Below are 20,647 nucleotides of genomic sequence, written 5' to 3'. Positions count from 1 at the left end.
CATTTTAACGCCGTTAATTTTTTTATCGCGCGATTAACGCGATTTTTTTTTTTATTTATTTTTTTTTTTTTTAGATTAACGTTTTTTTTGGCCTTGCAAACTGTGTAGTAGGCTAACGTTACGTTTGAGTGAATGGTGAGCGCGATACGGCGAAATGGATGATAAAAAAAGTTTACTTTTAAAAGTTGTGTTGTGCAAAAGAAGCGAGCTTCACTGTTGTCTGAAAATGTCAACAGGCAGCTGGCTGAAAGCAAAGAAGTAGTAGGCTTACCTTTTATTGGTAACCTAACTGTTACGGTTCATTGTTTCTGAAATAAGAGGCCTGACTGCTATGTTCCCAGCAAACTTGAAAAAAAGAAAATATTAAGCCATGGTTTAACTGCACTATAGGGTCCTTGTTTACCTGAAATGTGCACTTTATAATTTTATTTTGTACCGCCCTCTTTGGCAATGTTGGTTTTCAATAAAATAAAACATTTGCATAAAGCAAGCCAATCCACTTTTCCATGTTGATAAGGGCATTGAAATAAAAAATAAAATGATGGAAAAAATAAATAAACGAAGGGACATTTAGAATAGATAAAAATTTGCGATTAATCGCGATTAAATATTTTAATCGTTTGACAGCACTAATATATATATATACACATAAGCATCCTGAAAAGATTTTTTATATTCACACAGAAAGACCCTATGGAGGCAACAACTCAAGAGGGTCTGGCTGACGGTTTGGCTGGCACACTACTGAAAGCTAAAATGTACATCATAAATTGAGCTGAACACAAAATGCTATTATGTTACATTTCAATGCGTGCAAGGACAATGCCATAGTCTGTCATGGCAGCCGCAAATGATAGGTGTCAACAATATAGAGAAGGGTAGCAAAGTAGAATACGCTTTTTTTAAAGCTGTGACATAATGGGATGATGGCATAATGCCTTTTTCCTTCTTATCCATGATCACACTGCTCCTATCTCCTGAATAACTAACAGTCTGTTGCTTGACAGGCAAAGGAGATGAAAAAGTTTGTCCAATTGGCTTGGTGCAATGAATGAAGTTCCAATTCAACTGCTGCTGAAAAAGTTACAAAAATAAATAAATATATAAAATAAAAATCCCAAGCAAGTAGCTCCCTTGAAGTAAACAGAGCATCACAACGCGAAAAAAAGAGAGTACTTGGGAAACATGAGGAAGATGCCTAAATGACAGACAGCAACCTTACACAGAATCTGTAAGCCGCAAACCCACCGCATCCTGTTGAGAAATGGCTCACCTCGAGTCTAGGATGAGTGGCACATGGCCCACGTCTGTATGAGCAAGGCTACACTCCCCTTCCTCAGCAAAAGCTTGTTTAGAATTCCAAGACACCTCGCTGCAGCCGTATCCTTGACGAGATGCCAGAAACAAATCAATTCTTTATCTGGCTGCACTTCCTCAATTAAATAAAAAAGGTGCCTATCTTACCAGGCCTACGGATCACTTTACTGCTCTTGTCTTCATATGCAACACAAGGTTGTATGGTGAGGAATGGCTACGGAGTTAGCTACGTTTGACGTTTGCTAAAGAACTGTAGAGAACTGTGGATGGGCAGTTCACCAAACAATGATGTGATGAAATAAAATAAACAAAGTGACAGGAGCGTTGAGATGCATCTCCAAACACCCCAACACATTTCTCTGATACTGATTATGAAATAGATGTGCTCCAGAGGGCACTTACTCATGGATGTGCACTCTGACAAACACACACGCACCGACAGGGCCCTAGTTTGAAAGCATAAACGGAGGGCGGAAACTAAAGACACAGGCACTGCTGCACAAAAAGAAACGTTCAGAAAGGTATGGTCAGATGCACTAACTGGGCAGAGCCAGAGAGGTCAGCTTTATTTTCAATGTAAATAAAAGTTTTCAGATGGAAACCCCGGGTTTTCTTAGTAGAATACTTTCACTCCTTTCCCCAATAGGATGACGTGGTGATGCATTAGAATGGTCTTGTGCATTTACTGCAACAGCATATTATGTTCTTCTCAGGTAACTATGGTATTCAACGTTAATTAGATTCAAGTTTTATCCTTTACATGGCTCTTTGTTAGCTGAGCATTGCGTCAACGGGTGAGAGCGAACATATAAATGTATTCAGTTGCATAACATGAGGCTACTGGTGATTGCATGTGTTGATATACTGACAATATGGGATATCCCAGGAACAGAGAAAGAACCGGACGCGTAAAACACAAGAGCAGCATTGACCAGTAGCCTAAATGAGTGAGGAGATTGCAAGCTATGTTTACATCGATGTATTTGAGCACTTGTACTAACCTGTGTACATTCTCTCTCTGCATTTTGTTGCGACCAAGAAGAGATCTTTTATGGAAAATGCCTTGGTGTGGTGTGGTATTTCTTCTTCTGCCTTATTCTAATTACTCTACAATATATGAATAGAATAAACAAGAAAAAAGTCATTATTGTGTATTTACATCATGGATGATTCGTTTACTGCTGACTGAGCATTTAGCCTAATTCAAGTCAGACAAATGAGCCTACCTCTCCCAGATGCTCAAGTCTTTTAGGGGCTTTAACCTTTTAAAACAAATATTTCATTATTTTTTAAAAGCCTATCTGGATATCCGAGATAGATTAATTGCATTAACCCAGGTTTGCTCCTACTTCCTTGCGAATACAAAAATATGTAGGCATGACGCACCACTCTTCAAATAAACAACAACAGATAGCCAGATAGACACATCAGACTTGGGCAGTGATGGTTTGTGATTGGTGCATGCAAATGTCCCTGTCAGAGAAGAATACGTTGCCACGATTATATCCAAAATCCATGCCACGGCAGAATATTTTGTTCTGCACAGGCAGAATTGACTTTCCGCCGCCAAACTAGGGTCCACAGTGTTCTGCCAGTCACATGCATCCAACACACTGACATTTCCTGTCAACATGCAGATTAGAATAACAACATAGGCCATCGTTTCATCCTAGGCTAATCATACTGCCTTAAGTCTAAACGGTGCATCTTTCTCTAAACCATCAAGGGAGAAAGGGCAGACACAGTAGTCGGTGGTGGCTGTGACTTTCATCCAGCTTTAATGCAGCCCTGAACAGAGTCCCCCTGTGGCCATCAATTCAATCACTGTGACACACGCGGAGCTCACTTCCTCAGAAAAGTGACAGGGCACAAGGTGGATTTATTCAGGTCAACAGAGGAGATGGGAGAAGGTTCTCTTAGTGACCTCTGCAACCAATCTCTGTCGCTTCCTGCAATGCCCCACCCCACCCCACCCCACCATCTCGGCTCCCCACCCAACCCGTACTGCTGCGTTACACATGGTCTTTCCCCACTCAACAAAGGACCTTTGATCAATTCTTCTTTCACCCCTGCAATGGAGAAAGACACACTGGAAAATGAGCAGCTAAATTCATAATGAATGAGCGCACACAACTAAAAGAAATATAAGTGCTACCACAGTGCGCCTAGTGTTTATATATTTCTCACATAATTTTCTGTGCACCAAGCTGCAGCCTTCGAGCCATTCCTCATTTTGAGAGGGAATAGTACTCAAAGGCCTTATCTGATCAGGACCACCATCTACAACCCAGATTACCACAGTCCTACACTCCCATCCCACTTTAATCCAGTCAGCCACAAATCTATCGCAAATGCGCCGATTAACCCTCTTCTCTTCTGGAACAGATCTGACAAATACAGGGCCAGGATGTATCATTGTGGGTCATGACGTTGACCTGCCGCAGTATACCAAAACTGCTTAAACTGCTTAAGCTGTATTCCTGATCTTAAAACCGCTTCAGGAACGCTACTGGCCAGCAGGAATACCGCTAAGTACATCGGCGAAGGAGCCGTTCCAGTGGCTGAGCCTTACACACAGCAAAAACCTCTCCACAGAGGCAGCACCAGCCGAACACAGAGCAGCCAGCAGGAGCCAGGGGCTATAAGTAAGGGGGCAGGGGTGGCATTGAGAGAGTCCCCAAGTCCCCCCCCCCCCCCCTTACCCCCAAAGCTCCACTCAGTCTCGGCATGCTCTGCCTCACAGTGGCTGAGAGGAAACGAGCCGTGAAGAGCCAGGAAATTGCACAGTGGGGACACACCGTCAAATCACGGCCACACCACCCAGTGGTTCTTCTCTCCTGTTAACATACTGGAGATCAACTTCCATTCAACAAACTCCAACATGTTCAACACTCTTTTTAGACCAACAACCCACACCTAACAGTTCAACTAACTACAAACACTCATAATGACGAGGGATCGAAATTACAATGGACAGGTTAAGACATCAGCGTAATTCTCAAGAAGAAAGCATTTATTTTGTCTTCCATGACTGTTGTAATCTGTGGGCAACGACAAGGGCATTTGAAATTTGGAATGCCCTCTACTATAAATGTGTACTGTAATTTGTTTATTTGTGAGGAACTGAGATTTTGCCCTGACCTTTAGCAAGTTAACAAGAAAAAAACTCACAATAAACAAGGTTGAGAAGAATAAAGAAGTATGTTGTATGATAAATTAAAAACAATTTGAATAACTTATTTTAAAGACTTATAACGTCTTTCAATGCAATATTTAACACAAATTCTCGTCATTGAGGACTACATCATCCTAGTGTTAAAGTTTATACTACATTGGTCTAAAGGGCGCAGGAGGGTAACAATGCAAAAATTCACACACAGAACAATGAAGCCAAATGATGGTCTGAATAGTGGTCACACATTATTTCTGCTCTCTCTCATTCTAATCTACTGCCATTTGACAAAGTAGTTTTTAACCAGAGAGTGCTTTTCTTTTCCCTGTACTTTTTAAAAATGCCTAAGGTATTTTTAAAGAAGGTCAGTCATTATAATTCAATTTCAAAGAAAAAGAAAATCACCACCAATAATTACTAACCAACTATATTAAAATGACCTTGTCTTTTTTGTTTTATTACGACTATTACTTTGACGTTTGCTAGTTTACTTTCAAGGGCTTGATGACAACTCAAAACTACAAAAACATTTTTTAAAAAGAGTACTTCCTCTCAATGAGGTAATATTCTGAGTTTATTTTATTCATATATTCTAGTCTCAGTGAAGCTCATTTCTGTGGACAATTTTCAGGACTAGACCGTTTCTAACCAATGAGGGTCTGCTTGCCATGTGGTCTTTATATGTGCAGTGCCTCTAAGTGAAATTGAGGGAAGGCTCAGGTGTGTCTCCACTAATAGATTGGCAAACACACTGCGGACAGACAAGACAAAGGACAGAGGGGGAGAGTGAATGGGGAGAGGCAGAGACAGGGCGAGAGAAGGGACAGCACCACGAAGGGAGATACTCGCTGCCACACAGCTCGGCTCAAGGGAGGGATTACTGCTCAGGTGCCTCCCTCCAACTGGCTGAGTGACTCACAGGGGTCAGGAAAAGTGATTTTTTTTAGGAGGGCTTTATTCATGTGGGGCTGTGGCAGAAGGCAGCTGATGATAAAGACGTTTTAAAGCTATTAACCCTTTATGTGCCAACAGCTCTCTCTCCTCCCACTATGTCCTGCCGAAATGTCAGCCGCAATTAACTCAGCCCACTTCCAACATCACAGAGGAGCGTTGCACTTTTAACACTGATTGCTGGCAGAAGCCAAGGCACAACCCTTTTCAGGTTGGTGTGCATTGAGTGAGGAGCTGTATGTCTTCTGTGGATAAGTGTGTGTTTGTGTGTGGGAGAGAGAGAGACAGACAGAATAAGAGGGGGCGGGGTGTTTTGTGCTCTGACCCACTGCCACACATTTCTGTTCCTAAAGGACAGTGCACAGCTACACTAACAACAAAGTTCCCACCTGCAAAGAGGCAAGCCTAAGCTACTTTATAGACATGTAGAGGAAACAGTCATGCTGGTATTACAATACTGCTAATTTAGTCATATTGGTATACCGGAATACTTTAGTTCAATCTGATTGGCCATCAAGTCCCGTAATTTTTCTAACATAACTGGACGTAGCTATGTGTTTTTCTGTTCTTTGATTCAAGGATAAACAGGGGCACTATTGCACCTGATCTTAGAAGTCAAATTAAACACAAGCTTATTTCAATGTAAACCATTTAAAAAATGTAAACATTGTTTAGACAAACAAATGTTTGATTGTGTAAAATTAGGACTTTGGACAACTATTAGAAGACAGCATTTGTTATATTATAAAACAGATTATATCTGTTTCGAGGAGTTCCATTAAGGGTAAGGACAGCTGCATTGTTTTAAACTTTCTCTGCCCCCCAGGTACTGCCAGTGGGGACAAATCAGACACTGTACTGTAACTCTTCCATGAATAGGTGAGAGGGCATCTGCATGCCAGTGTCTCTGAGGGTGGGATGTAATTGTGTAACAAAGAGTACTTCCTGTGCATCAATACTTTTGCATTTACATTTAAGTCTCTTCTGAGCTTTCTTGCTGGCTCTGACAGCCATACAGTGGCCTAACTAGCAGTGTGCAGGTAGCTACTGCCCTAGGTAGAGACCTAGCTTTCATGGCAATGTCCTTTTCTTAGTGTTATGGCAGACTAGTTGCCTACATGTTTGCATTTAGGATAATCTCTGCTTTGTTTATCGCTGTAGGCCTTCTCCACATCACCCCCAATAACATTATTTGGGGAATATTAGATGTTTGTTAAAATTAATTAGGTTTGTGTGGTTGTAAAGTTAGTTGGACCTGGTCTTGCAGATAACAGGAGCTGTACAATTCAGCATAACGGATTTAAAGATTTACACACATTGCTTCCATACTTAATGGTGTAGCTTTACCAAATAAACTGCTGTATTAAGTAGTTAGCTAGTGATTTAGCCGTTTCCATTTCCATCTTTCTAACTAGCTATCGCTATGCTAGTTTATGTTAAACGTTCGACTTGAATAATATATAAAGCTGTCTTGTTGAACAAAACTATAAAAAAGACAAAATAATTATTTAACTTTCAAATCTTAAGTATTTAATGCCCGGACATGGATATCTAGGCTATTCTTGTACCATTCAACAGTTTGTATGTTACTTTTAATCATAGATAATTATTAAACTTAGCCTTAGCGACAATATGCTAGCTGCTACCATTAGCTAACAAAAAGTTGATAAAACTTACCATAACTTTAGGTGACGATGAAACAGAGAACAAAAGCATCTACAGACTAGGTCATGACTGTAATAACAATAATTTCTGTCAATTACATTTTGACAACCTCTGTAAAGCTGAATTGCTCAGGTCAAGTTGCTGCTTATCTCGTTGAAGTTATAATGGCAACACATGAATGTTGAGAGCATAGACATATAAACGTTTGTGTCTATGGTTAGGAGGCCTAGCACTGGCATATTCCAAGAACGACGAGAACTGCTCTCGTGCTGTTTGAAGGGTGTGAAATAACTGTAGATAGCACAACCCAGGGGTAAACATAACAATGGGCAAATTAAGACCTCACATCAGAAAATAAATTAGGACTGTTAACCAACCTACACGACCAGGTCAAATAAATCACTATTGATTCAAAAAGTGTTTGGTCATTCAGTAATGGACAGCGTGCAGGCTACAGTTCACCAAAACGTATGCTAAATAGCCTACTGCACTTACCAAACAATCACATTGTGTCAGTAGGAGTACGATACGAATTTGAAGAAACGCTCTGACAGTTTATGTTCGAATCATTTTAAGACTTCAGGTGAAAAGCATGCAGGGCAAAACATTGCCGGCCGGGTAGGGTGGCTCATTGTAAGTAATGTCATATGCGTATACAGTGTCAGCAGGACTATCTGCTTAGAATAGATATTCCTAAGAAAGGCTTGTCAGTAACCTATGTCCCGAATAGCCTGTGCTACAAAAACACATTCATTGCAGCAGGCACTTCTTCCAAAAGACGAATAGTCATGATGTGACAGGCTACAGTGGGGTACTCTAAAACCACCGCATTGATAATCATATTTGTCCATCAATACATAAATACATCAGAAATATGCCCCTAGTATATATCATAGACTAAATTAATCGTACAGAAATGCTGATTTAATTGAATGAAATCTGTGGCAGTAATAGACAACGGTATTACCACTAAAATGATTTTCCACAACTGGGAAAAATATATGAAACGTATAGGTTATCCAGTCTATCCATCTCCAGTCTATCAGGAAGAAAATAAAAGCAATAGAAAAGCATGGTCAAGTCAAAGGCTTACCTGTATTTCAGCCCGTGATATTTTAAATGTGCGTGGTAACTCCTTCTTCGATATCTCTTCTCCTTGCCCCTATGTTACGCGTTTTAATATTTTAACAATATCGAGCTACTGGAGAGACAGGACCCTCGCTGTGACTCGCGCTGGCAACCAGCCCCGAAGACGGAGGCGGGGCAGTAGCGGCTGACGTCACGCCTCGTGCTAAACACAGTAAAGTGCAATACAGTAGGCTACAAATCTACAGAGCCCATTCTTATGACTGACAGCTCCAAAAAAAACAACCAACACAATTCATCCCTTCCCCTATAAATCTGTTTCCACTTAATGCAACTTAACTTTCACAGTATTTTTTTTTTCTTTTTTCTTTTTTTGCAGTTATATTTTCCTGTATCCTCAAGCCAACGGACATCACTTATACATTTCAATAAGAGCAAAAGAAAGGAGACATAAGGGTACAAATGCCATTGTAGAGTTAAGTAATGGCAAACCAATTTCTTAGCTCAAAGGGACCTAAACAACCAGTGGTTGGATGATTAGGATAGCTAACTGTAGGTGTAATGGTTAATGCAGTGCCAAATCAAAAGGCCTGGAGAACGAGTTCATACAGAAAAGGTGGAACCTTTTAAATAATACAGTTAATGTCTGCCAGCTCATCAGGCAGTGGAGAATCCTCAGCAATAGAGCCTGTGGCAAAAGACAGGTAATATGCAAAAGTAATATGTTACAACAATGAATAAGATTAATTCTCACAGCCCATACTTTGAGGCAGCACATATTGAAGCCCTGAGGTAACACACATGAACATACACTCCATAAAATCATGAAATACTGTCAGTAAATACACAGTCAAAAACCATCATCATATCCGCCAGGAACTGTATGATGAACTGGTCTGTTTCTCAGATGTGACAGAAAATCCTGCTTAGACATAAAACAGCAACATGAATTGTCACAAGTGGAGAACTGGAGAAGAGCATGTAATATTTTCTCCATAGACTTCAGGGGTACACAAACAAGCAAATTAATGCAAACCAGTGTCTACATCTTATAGCAGAGCCAAAAAATGCTCTTGTCAAAAAGCCCGTCAGTAACAGCATGGGAAAACTGCCATCTAGTGGTTATGGCATGTATGACAACCTTTTCCTTACCAATGCACTGCGCAACACTTAGGGAGATATCTATGTAGCCTGTTAGGAGTATTCCGCCCATGTGTTGCTACACAATATCAACCTGTATAACTGTATCAACTATGTGTCATGATAATCAATGCTTGGACATTTCTGAGAAACTCTTCGGAATACGTTTTCTTTACAGAGTTGCTGTTTTTATCGTGCCAGTATCATCGTCAACATTACATCAAAGACATGTATTATTCAGCAATTCAGCACTTTTAGTTTGATGCAGCCATAAACACGTTTATTTAACATATCAATGCAAATGTTTAATAAAACCAAATGCTTTATGAAAACCTAAAACCTGTATTTTATCATGTCTTATGTGACCTCAAATTATTCAGCTCAGACATTCACCCCCACCCCCTTGATACTACAAAAAAAGAATGAAGGGGGAAAATGAGATCACTTTCCTGTAGAGAAAATTGAGCAAATGGGAAACGGCCCCATAAATGATAATGAACCGTCCCTCCACCTTTCATTCTTTCCATCCTCCCCTCTCCTTGTCCCCCCCCCCACTCCGCTCCCCAAGCACACAGTGAGAGGAGCCTCCGCCCCTCGTCTCCAGCCAGCAGGAAGGATGCTTGCTAATTTCCTCCATTATTGAATTGTTCTGGACACACATGTCCTGCAGGGTTGTCCGGCCACTTCACCATATCCTCCCCCCCCCCTTTCTTTCTCTCTCTCTCTCTCTCTCTACCCAAACACTCAAGATCACAGGCATGGAAATAAACAGTTAAAACTCTTGACCCCAAGCTCAACATGGAACAGGCATCCTTTTGACGTGCCCCAGTCACTCACCCCAAACCCATTGAACCCTGCGCCCAGCCCAGTGTTTATATGTGGGTCATTGTTACTCACTTCCCGTCTAGTCCTTCCCAGCAAAGCTCCTACCAGCCTAAAAACCCTAGCGACCAAACAGCCACCTGCTTTCAGTTTCAGGGGAGTGAAAGACGTATAGGTATGCGTGTGGTTGTGGTTTGGCTCGTCGTCAGAAGGACCTGAAGAGCCAGGAATAAGTGTCAAGTTTTAAAAAGCACAAATTTTCATTAGTATTTCTTTTTTTTTAATTAGTAAAACGAACACACTAAAAGTGCTGCAAAAGTGGAGCGTTTTTTTTCCCTACTCTTTCCAAGCTGTCTGTAATGGAATGGCAGAATATCCCCGTTAGGGCACACTGGCATTCTTCAGTAAATTGGCACTCCACTAGTTCTCCCACACCTCAGCTAATTAGTCTGCTGCTTAGAGGTTCTGTTAATTGGAATGAAGCAAGACCGTATTCCCTTCCTGGTAATCAGGACCCACACAGAAGGCACACAGTCGTCCACCCACACACACATACACACAAGCGCGCGCACACACACACGCACACACGCACACAATGCATGTCTGTTCCCCACAAACAAGACAAACATGAACATAAAACCGTAAGAGAGCCTTATTATCAGTTTACAGAGATCAGAAACCATTTTCTGACCAACTGGAGGGATAGAAGGGCTTTCACACCATTTTGACAAGGTGTTGTCTGTGGGACATAAATAACCACTTAGAAAAGAGTGTGTGACCTGCTGTGCTTAGTTGATCATTAAATCAAAAAGCCTCCACATGGCTACCAGATTCATGCGCACAATTGTTTCACTTAAAAATACAACACCTCATATCCAAAACCATTACTGCCAGATGAAAGGAAGTTCAAGTACTGAATGAATAATCAATAATAGTTTTATCTGTTTTAAATGTAATCCCCAGATGCAGTCGCATACCCACAGGTGAACAGCAGGTGTTGTTTCATAGCCAGTAGCCAGAAATAAATGCACGCAATTATACTGACGACAGGTGTGATTCTGCAGTTACTAAGGGTAAGAGACAAAGGAAAAAATAATGTCCTCTAATTTAAAGAGCCAAGTGCTGCACAACCCATCTACAAAATGTAACTCAAACAGTAGAGGCGTTAGCAATATCAAGTCGGTTACAATTCCCACAAAGCACATATACACTAAATCTAAAATATTTGCTTTCACTTCACTGGAAGTCTATTTGAATAAAAGCATCAGCTAAATTACTAGATGTTAATGTAAAAGCCAAGCCTCGCCTTACCTGCTCATTGTTATTCATGCACTGAAGCTTCATTTGTTTCAGGTAGGTGGTGGTCAGTGGCATGTTGTAGTCAATGAGTCCTGGTGTCAGAGAGGGCGGTCTGTCGTTTTCTAAGAAAACACAAAAAAGTGCATAAATACCATATTTTTTTCTTTTTTTACCTCAATCTCATAATATAATAGTTATCAGTTATTTTTCTAAATCAATACCTAATAAACACGTAGAAACTCTTTACCATTCTGTCGAATATCACAGGACAAAATTAACAGTCGCTGAAATCTTCATGAAAAAAAAAAATGATTTTCATGTACACTGCAATACTACACTTATTGACAGGGTGGGATCACCATACCAGATCAGCTACATTGTGTTATCTCTATAACCACTAGGTGGCCATCATGGACGAGGGCAAAGAACCTTGAGAGATGGATACCCAAACCCTTGATAAGAGCTCAGCAAATACGAACATTCCTACCGCAGCAATAAATTGTATAGAAAACACACCTCTTTCGTTGTTTATTTGTGCAGAAGATATTCACACTTGAGGAAGCTGCCATTTATCAACACCGCGCTTTTAATGAATACCTGATGAATACCAGGACTCAATTTTTCTACATTTTCCCCAAGACACCCACATTCTATGGTGAATAGACACAAAGAATGGCCATGACTGTGACAATGCCCTGAACACTGTCGCCTTAGCATGTGAGCTAGTGTGTATGTGTGTGGTAAATGTTTGTCTGTCTGTGTATATGAGCGTGTGTGTGTGTGTGTATGTGTGTGTGTGTGTGTGTGTGTATCCCTCCCTTTTTGCCCTACACAAAGAGCACCCATGTCTGAGGTCCTCTTTGTCTGTGGCTTCTTTGAAAGGGGACGGAGTCTGTGAGGCTTCCTTGGAGCACCTCTGCTTTTCAAGTGAGCTCCTCCGCATCAACACTGACGTGCCGACATCGCCACTCGTGGTAAGCCAGAAGTCACATTCTCCGTCCTCTGCCTCTCATTCAGACCGATAGAGATGCCACTCTCAATTAAGTGACTCGAGCAATACAGCAGCCGTAGAGTCGCGCTTTCTCTTCATTTGATTGATTTGCACAGATTCAGAATTGCTTTTTCACACCTACTGTACGTGTGCACGATTGGTTATCTATTTTTGTCAACCTATATGACAAGGGGAACACACTACATACTGACAGACAAAGAGGAAAAAAATGCTTTTACATAAGTCACAGGTTGAAAAGGACCTGCAGTTGTGCTTTATTTTTTTTGGCTTTCTCTAGAATTCTCTGTGGTTATCTGATTTTGTGACCAAAAACCCCACAAGCTCGATGGATTAGAGCAGCCAAAATCTATCAGAGCGGGGATCGATCATCTGTGAGAAATATCACTATGAGACAGCACGCACGCACGCACGCACGCACGCACGCACGCACGCACACACACACACACACAATGATATACTCGCACTTTCACACTTAATCAGGTATCAATGGAGACTGCTGGTGACAGCTGATTATTTTCTGTAGTGTATTGACCAGTTTTCTCAAGTTCCCAATTCCTATGGATTTCAGACTGGGAAAATGCCAACCGTCCAGAGATGCAGATTATCAATCTCTATGCAGAGCATAAACATGTTCAGAGTTACATAAATCAATGACCATGCTTTTCTACCAACAGGGTAGAACAGGAAAGACCATCATCTATCGGTAAAAAAAAGGTTGATATTGGATCATTACATATAAGAAAAGTCCCTCAGTGGGTTAAAGAAAATGTGATTTGTTTTCCTTCTCCATGTACACACTGCTCATCTCAAGGCCTCATGCGTGTGCACCGCTGGTGAAGGCAGAGACGCTGATGAAAGACCCTCCACTTACGACAAGCCATGTCAATTAAAAATAGCCCTGGTGTACAGTAATTAATTGCCTTTAATAATTCAGCTCTGAACTTTCGTGTGGGAGGCTCAGGCAGGGAGGCGGGTGAAGCAGGATGGGGGAGCAGTGATGGCGGTGGCAGTGTTGGGGGGGCGGGGGGTGGTTTGGGCCCCCCCATGGGGCAGGAAGCCAATTAGCTGCTCTCTTTATGAGCGACACCCAGTGTTGGCTTAGCGTTGACACAACGCTCTGACAGCTCGGGCCTTGAAGGTGCTTTGTGTCTGCGAGTGTCTGTGTGTGTGCGTGCCTGTGTGTGTGTCTATGTGTGTGTGTGTTTTTTTTTGTGTGTGTGCCTGTGCATGCCTGCGTGTGTCTGTGTGTTTACGTCTTGTATATGCACAGGGGATAGTTATTACATGGATTTGGGTATCAACCTTTTGCTTGATTCTCCGTCTTAAGCGTTTGGCATTAGATCTGAAGACATGACAGCCTTATGCAGCCCTTTTCCCCTTAAAGGTGTCAAATCAGAGAGCTCTGTACTCATTGTCACTCCTTTTGTCCCAGGAAATGCACTGCTCTCCCCAACCTCCTCCATCCCCTCTCTCGTTGTCTCCTGTGTATTATCCCACCCTTCCCAACCCCCTCCTTTCTCTCAATCTCGATCTCCCTATTTCTCCCTCACTTCACTCTAGAAATTAGCTCATTTCCTAACCATTTTCTTTGTTAAAAGCCCCCTAATTGGGCTAATTGCAGTGTGTTGGGGAGAAGGCAGGGCCCTCCAATGACTCCCACTCTAATGAGACAGTGGAAGAGGGGTGGGAGAGGGGGGAAGGTTTATGGCGGTGGCGGTGGCGGTGGCGATGATTGTGGGGGGTGCAAGCTGGCTTTAGCTTGGCAGCAGGAGGGAGGACTGGGGATGGAGGAAACTGCCTTAGCACAGAACATGGGGACAATAATGAACACAAAGGTCTGGTTGCTTTTTTGTAGGCCTTGATGTCAAACGTTAATAAATGCTTTCATCGAGCTCTAATGGCGAAGGTTTCTATATGTGATCGCGTGTATGGTTCTGTCGGACTGGTCCATGAGGAGTCGAGTCGGGTCGGGACTGTGGAGGGAAAGCGCGCGGGTACCTTTGAAGTCGGCGCTGCTGGGGCTAATGTGCATCCGCTTCTGACACTCGCCACAGCTCATCAGGAATCGGGTCACCGCCTCTCTGGGTAAGAAGGCATACGTCTCTGCAATCTGAGGGAGAGAAGGATAGAGACACGGAGAGAAAGAGAGAAACAGAGAAAAGAGAATGAGGAGTTGTTTTTTTTATTGCATATGCATATAAATGCATGTTGAAAGAGGACAAAAATGAAACTAAGGACTGGAATGGTTCAGTGATGCTGAGCGAGGCTGTTTGGAAACAAAGCATCTAATGAACAGAAAGGAAACAATACGCACTTATTCATTTTAGGCACAATCGAGTTAGAACTGGAATAAACATCAGTAAGAAACGCCGTTGGCGGAGGACAAAGAAAGGGCCTAAAGCAGTCGTGGGAGCTAACCCATCATCGCCCTTCTGGAGGACACCACTAACCTTGCCCTGAGAATACTCCATGCATGCAGCCCTCTCACTACCTCTGCCCTCACACACTGTGCAGAATATGATATCCTATATCACAGGCAATGCAACAGCTAGAGCAATTATATGATAGAGAGTGATAAAAGAAATGGATACTGGTGATGGGGAGAGGCACTGATGAGGAGATGGACAGAAATGATCGAGACAGAGAGAGAAGAGAGAGGTGGGGGGCGGGGGTGGGGGAGAGGAGAGGAGACAAACAAATGTCAGTTCCAGCCTTTGGTGACAGGTCTTTCAAAGTTGCTGTCAATCTGCTGCACGTTGAGCAGGCATCAATGTATAACCTGGAACAAAGACCACCATCTCAAGAGATGAAAGTTAAACACGCAAACACAGATACACACACACACTCATTCATTCTCTCTCTCTCTCTCTCTCTGACCCACAAACACACACACACACACACACACACACACACACACACCTGTGGCTATGGCAATAAATACGAGCAAACAAAGGCAGACCTCACTAAGAGAGAAGTGTGGGACCACCCACAGAATTCTAATTTGGTGCATTAAAACGGAAGCCCAAATAAATGGTTAATCAGGCTCCATGGCCAACATACAGTGGGCTCCCGCTGGTATAGCCTAAGGGCGTGTGGCTTCTCTGTGGTGTGTGAGCTGAAATCCCCCACTCTGCTTGCACCCCTCCCACACACACACAAACAGACTATTTCACACACTCACACACACACACACACACACACACTCCATCTAGACCAAGGCAACCCGTTAACACTGATAGGGACCTGTGCAACCACACCTGCAGCCCCCATCCCCTCTCCCCTCCGCTCCCCTGACCTTCATCCCCTACCTACACTCGTCCCCTGCCTCTTCAGTTTCTTTGTCTCTCCATCCTGCTTCTGCTGCCACCAGCACGCTCACCCACCACCCCCACAGTGCCCTCTGTTATCTCTCTCTCTCTCTCTCTCTCTCTCTCTCTTTCTTTCTCTTTCTTTCTCTCTCTCTCTCTCTCTCTCTCTCTCTCTCTCTCTCCCTCTGTCTCCTCACACTCCCCGTCCACCCTATCCTCTCCTTCTGCTGTCTCCTGCTGCTCTCCATTGTGTCTTTCTGTCTCCTCCTTTCCCACTAATGTCTTCTCTCTGCCCATCTCCCCATCCCTTGGCATCTTTCTTTTAGTTATGACTTTTTAAAAATTCGAATTGTGTCATGAAAGCGCGTCGACCAAAAAGGTTGGAGCAAATGCACAACACTTCACATATGTTCACAATGTTCACAGACACGCGAGTATAAACAAGATTAAATGCACACAAAAACACAAACACACACACACACACACACACACACACACACACACACACAAATATACACAGCACATTAACATACATACATATTCAAAAAGAACATACACACAGTACACTTGCTCACAAAAACACACATACACTCAATCACGTACATAGCCTCAGGCTCACAGACAGCCATATCTTCAACAGCAGAGGCTCATCACCCTATATTATTTTGGTCGGGGATGGTGGTGGGTGAGGGGACCAGACTGCACAATAGCAATAGTGAGTCTCAAATCGGGAGTCTGCTCATTTGTTACTTATTCTTCCCCCCACCGAGCCCTCCACCCCCGCCGAACACCATTCCAAGGCCGAGAGAATGGTGTTTTGTCTTTTTACAATGCAGCTCACAGAGCGAGCCAGCTCCAGAAAGGAGCAAGGCGTGCAAGGGTGAGCAGTGAGCCCCTGGGCCCAGCGAGAGGCCAGCTCCGTGGGGAGGGATGCCGCTCCAGGCCCCTGATGCTGCCGAGCTCCACAACAAAAACAGCACAGTTTCCTTGGAGGAAATGGAGGAGCGGCGGCGGGTCGGACACAACTGACAAGCACTAACAGGGCCAACAAGTCATTTGTGTCCCGCAGAGCTTGTGTGTGTGTGTGTGTGTGTGTGTGTGTGTGTGTGTGTGTGTGTGTGTGTATGTCTGTGTGTCTGTGTGTGTGTGTGTGTGTGTGTGTGTGTGTGTGTGTGTGTGTGTGTGTGTGTGTGTGTATGTCTGTGTGTCTGTGTGTGTGTGTGTGTGTGTGTGTGTGTGTGTGTGTGTGTGTGTGTCTGTGTGTGTGTGTCTGTGTGTGTGTGTCTGTGTGTGTGTGTGTGTGTGTGTGTGTGTGTGTGTGTGTGTGTGTGTGTGTGTGTGTGTGTGTGTGTGTGCAAGCGCGTGTTCGTGTGTGTGTGTGCGTGCGTGCGTGCGTGCCTGTGAATTCTAGCTGGAGAGATGCTGTGACAGACATTTAACGTTCATTCAGTCAATCACACCAAGCCTCACATGAATATAGCCTCTTGTCAAGAACAGAGCGATTTACCCTCATGGCAAGAGTCTCTGGGAATTGCACAGCACTGCAGTGCCAGTGACTTATCAAAAGAGGGCAGTAGAGGCGGTACAGGAAAGCTGCAGACAGGGGAACTTAATGCCCATTCAGTCCCTAGTCAGTGGAATTCACTTTCCTTCCCTTTTCATTTTATGCACAAGGACACATTTCCACAGCAGCAGCAGGGCCCAGAGTAGGTTATATAGGTGGCAAAGGTGTATGTGAGGACCTCTATGGACCTCCAGCATCCACTCGCTAAATATAACCCCACTCCTGCCCCCCTGCTTTGTGCAGACGGAAGGAGAAAGAAATAGGAGAAAGAGAGAGAGCTGAGTGGACAGCTGGGATACAGACATTCTTCTAATATTTTTCTGTGCCCATGACCAGCAGGTCAAAGCGCAGTTCAAATCTAATAGCCTCCTGTATTTCACTAATCAAAAAAAGTTTAACATTTTCTTTCACAGGAAGAATGGGGGAAAATAAATCTCTTGAAATAAGGGTAGGAAAAGGGCAATGCATTTTTCTGCCTCCTTTTTTCATACAAGCAAGGTTGCGAAAAAGTGTACAATGGAATCCCCGTTTCCGCTGATTCGGTAACCACGGTTTCAGTTATTTGCAGTTTACCGCAGGCCGAAAAATATTAAGTGGAAAATTCCAAACATAAACGTTTTAAATTCAGCACCACTCTGAGTAGACTTTCCGCACAGTCTGAATACGTGACTCATGTCTACGCTCATCTCATTTCTCATGTTGGTCTGGCCTTGATTCCTCCATCCTCGTTTCCTCCATGTTTTTAATCAAAGGGCGGGGCTAAGACGTAACGGAAGGAAGGAAGGAAGGAGGGAAGGAAGGAAGGAGGGAAGGAAGGAAGGGAAAAGGGAAAAATGTTGTGTACAAGATATTTATCACTGCAAAAATGTCAGAATCGCACTCAGTCGAGAGAGACCCAACTCACATAACTTTTATTACAGCATAGTTATTTATTAGTTTATTGTGTTATTATGTGTAATTTAGAAATTAAACTTTATCATAGGTATGTATGTACATGATTAACAAGGTATATATGGTGTTCACTACTATCTGCAGTTTCGGCGGTCTTGGAGCATATCTCCTACGGATACAGACACACGTAAAAGTGTCTGTATGTGTTTGTATATGCATGTATGTGCATGTATGTGAAAGTGTGTTTATCTCTGCATGTTTGTACCTATGGTCCATGCTTTTAGAATTGCTTCTGACAAAGCCTTTTTAAATGCATTTCAAACCTCCTTTGAAAGTTGAGTGTGTCTGAAAGTCTGAAATGAACCAGTATGAAATTAAAGCATGAAATGAAAGAACATGCATTAGTTTAGTGGACCTGGTTCTCTAACCCTATTTCTGTTCCAATCACAAACTGTGGTTTGATGTTTTTGAGGTTTCTAATCAAATTTGCAGTGGAACATATCTTAGGAAAAACACGAAAGAAAGACGAGAGAAAACAACTGAAAGAAACGAAAAGCAGAAAGAAAGAGAAGAATAAGAACGATGAATAAAGAAAGAGACAAGAGACCCAGCAGGCAGCTTACCGCTTTGTAGGTCTTCTTCTGGCCGGCGTGTTTGGGGGTTTTGCTGGGGTCAGAGCTGATCTCCACGTGCATGGCGTAGATGATGTCAAAGAAGTCCTCCACCACCGCCACCCTCTTCAGGGACGCGCAGTCCTGCCCAGTGCTGCTGTCCACACACTGCACACAGGGGACAAGACAGCACTTAAGAGCAAAGCAGAGGTTGAACACACACACACTCATGCACACACACACACACACACACACACACACACACACACACACACACACACACACACACACACACACACACACACACACACACACACACACACACACACACACAGCTTATTATGGCCATTCTACATGAGGCCACAGGTGGCTTTCTAACCCTGGCCACATATAGTCATTTCCAGTCTGTGGTGTGCGCATGTGGATGTGTGGGGTGGTGTGGGGGTGTGCCTGACAAGAACTGTCAGATGTAGCCTGTAGGGAACGTCTACTGGATAAGGCCCCTGTGCGAGCACACAGGACGCTGCATCACAGATTAATGCGCGCAGAAGAAAATGGGGAGCCAAAAGCTAAACGTTACGCTGTCTCTGAGGGATGAGACATGGAGGAGGGGTGTGTGTGTGTGTGTGTGTGTGTGTGTGTGTGTGTGTGTGTGTATGAGAGAGAGAGGGGGAGAGTGTGAGTGTGTTTTTCCCCCCAGCTGCTGCTGTATACTTGCCATCTCAGAGGTGGCGAGAGGGAGAGAGAGAGTAAGTGTGTGTTTTGGGAGGGTGGGGTTGTCACAGGGGGAGCTGATGCTGGGAGTTGACGCTGGTCTAGGAGGACAGCCACACTCCTATCAGTGCGGGGGTAGATCGCTGCAGGAGTGAGGGGCAGGGGTGGGTGGTGGTAGTGGGGGTGGGGGGTGGGTGGTGGTAGTGAGGGGCAGGGGTGGGTGGTGGTAGTGGGGGTGGAGGGGTGGGTGGTGGGGGAGTTCACCTGAAAGGAGAAACGTAGCCCTGGTGCAGCACAGCAGGTGGTGCCACAAAAAAATAAAAAAAACACACACTTTTGAGACGACATAAATAAGCCCCTAAGTCAGAGCATCTTTCTGTCTTAGTGCTTTTATTTCTGTAGTCCAGCCTATTCTCCAAGGCTCCTGTCTCTCCAATGCGGCATTCAGCCCTGTCTGTATCAAACAATTACATCAAATGAAAAATGAAAAAAATGGGATGTTCCTGATACAGAATGTTTTTTTAGACTCGGTGAGACAATTTTCACACCAGACATCTGTTCTTCAGTTTGTGTGCTGATAATCATCATCCTTTTTGAGCAGAAGGAAAAATACCCTGGGGTGCACATACAAATGTTTTTCCTTCTTAGAGGTGATTACCATCCTCTTTACCTCCTCACTCCTCACATTGGGATATTGTGTGAGTCTCTAGACAACAAAAGCTAGAAGCCACAATGACTGTGGCTTGTTTCTTTGTTATTAAAAATTGAAGTACAACAATTTAGTCAAAAAAAAAAAAAATCATACTTCCCATTTTCAGTCTGCCGCTTGCCATAAGGCAGACCATGTTACCTTGGCAACCACCGCAGAACTCTCATGCAGGTGTGTGGGGCAGAGGGTCATGTGACATGAGGATGCACCTACAGTGGTCAAACCTGAAATGCTACAATGGTCCTGACAACCATGGCTAGGGGATCTCTGTATACAAACACCTCAAACACAACCAAGACACAGCAGAAGCAGCAGGTTGGGTAGACAGGGCAAAGCATAAACACACACCTTTTTATTCTTCGTCTTCCCCATATTTCCCCTCTCTT

General features: G+C 43.4%; 1 protein-coding gene across 1 annotated transcript in view; it reads right to left on the bottom strand.

Moving 5' to 3' along the window:
* The window catches only part of nol4lb (nucleolar protein 4-like b), an 85,319-nt gene that overhangs the window by 47,010 nt on the left and 17,662 nt on the right, over positions 1 to 20,647 (bottom strand). The window contains exons 3-5 of the mRNA XM_012834946.3: positions 18,851 to 19,006; positions 14,463 to 14,574; positions 11,465 to 11,574 (exon numbers count right to left, since the gene is read on the bottom strand). Of these exons, the coding sequence (XP_012690400.2) occupies positions 11,465 to 11,574; positions 14,463 to 14,574; positions 18,851 to 19,006 (378 nt within the window). The remainder of the gene's footprint in view (positions 1 to 11,464; positions 11,575 to 14,462; positions 14,575 to 18,850; positions 19,007 to 20,647) is intronic.

This window comes from Clupea harengus, chromosome 4 (genome assembly GCF_900700415.2).
Source record: "Clupea harengus chromosome 4, Ch_v2.0.2, whole genome shotgun sequence".
Lineage (NCBI taxonomy): Eukaryota > Metazoa > Chordata > Actinopteri > Clupeiformes > Clupeidae > Clupea > Clupea harengus.
This window is presented reverse-complemented; position numbering and strand designations above follow the sequence as displayed.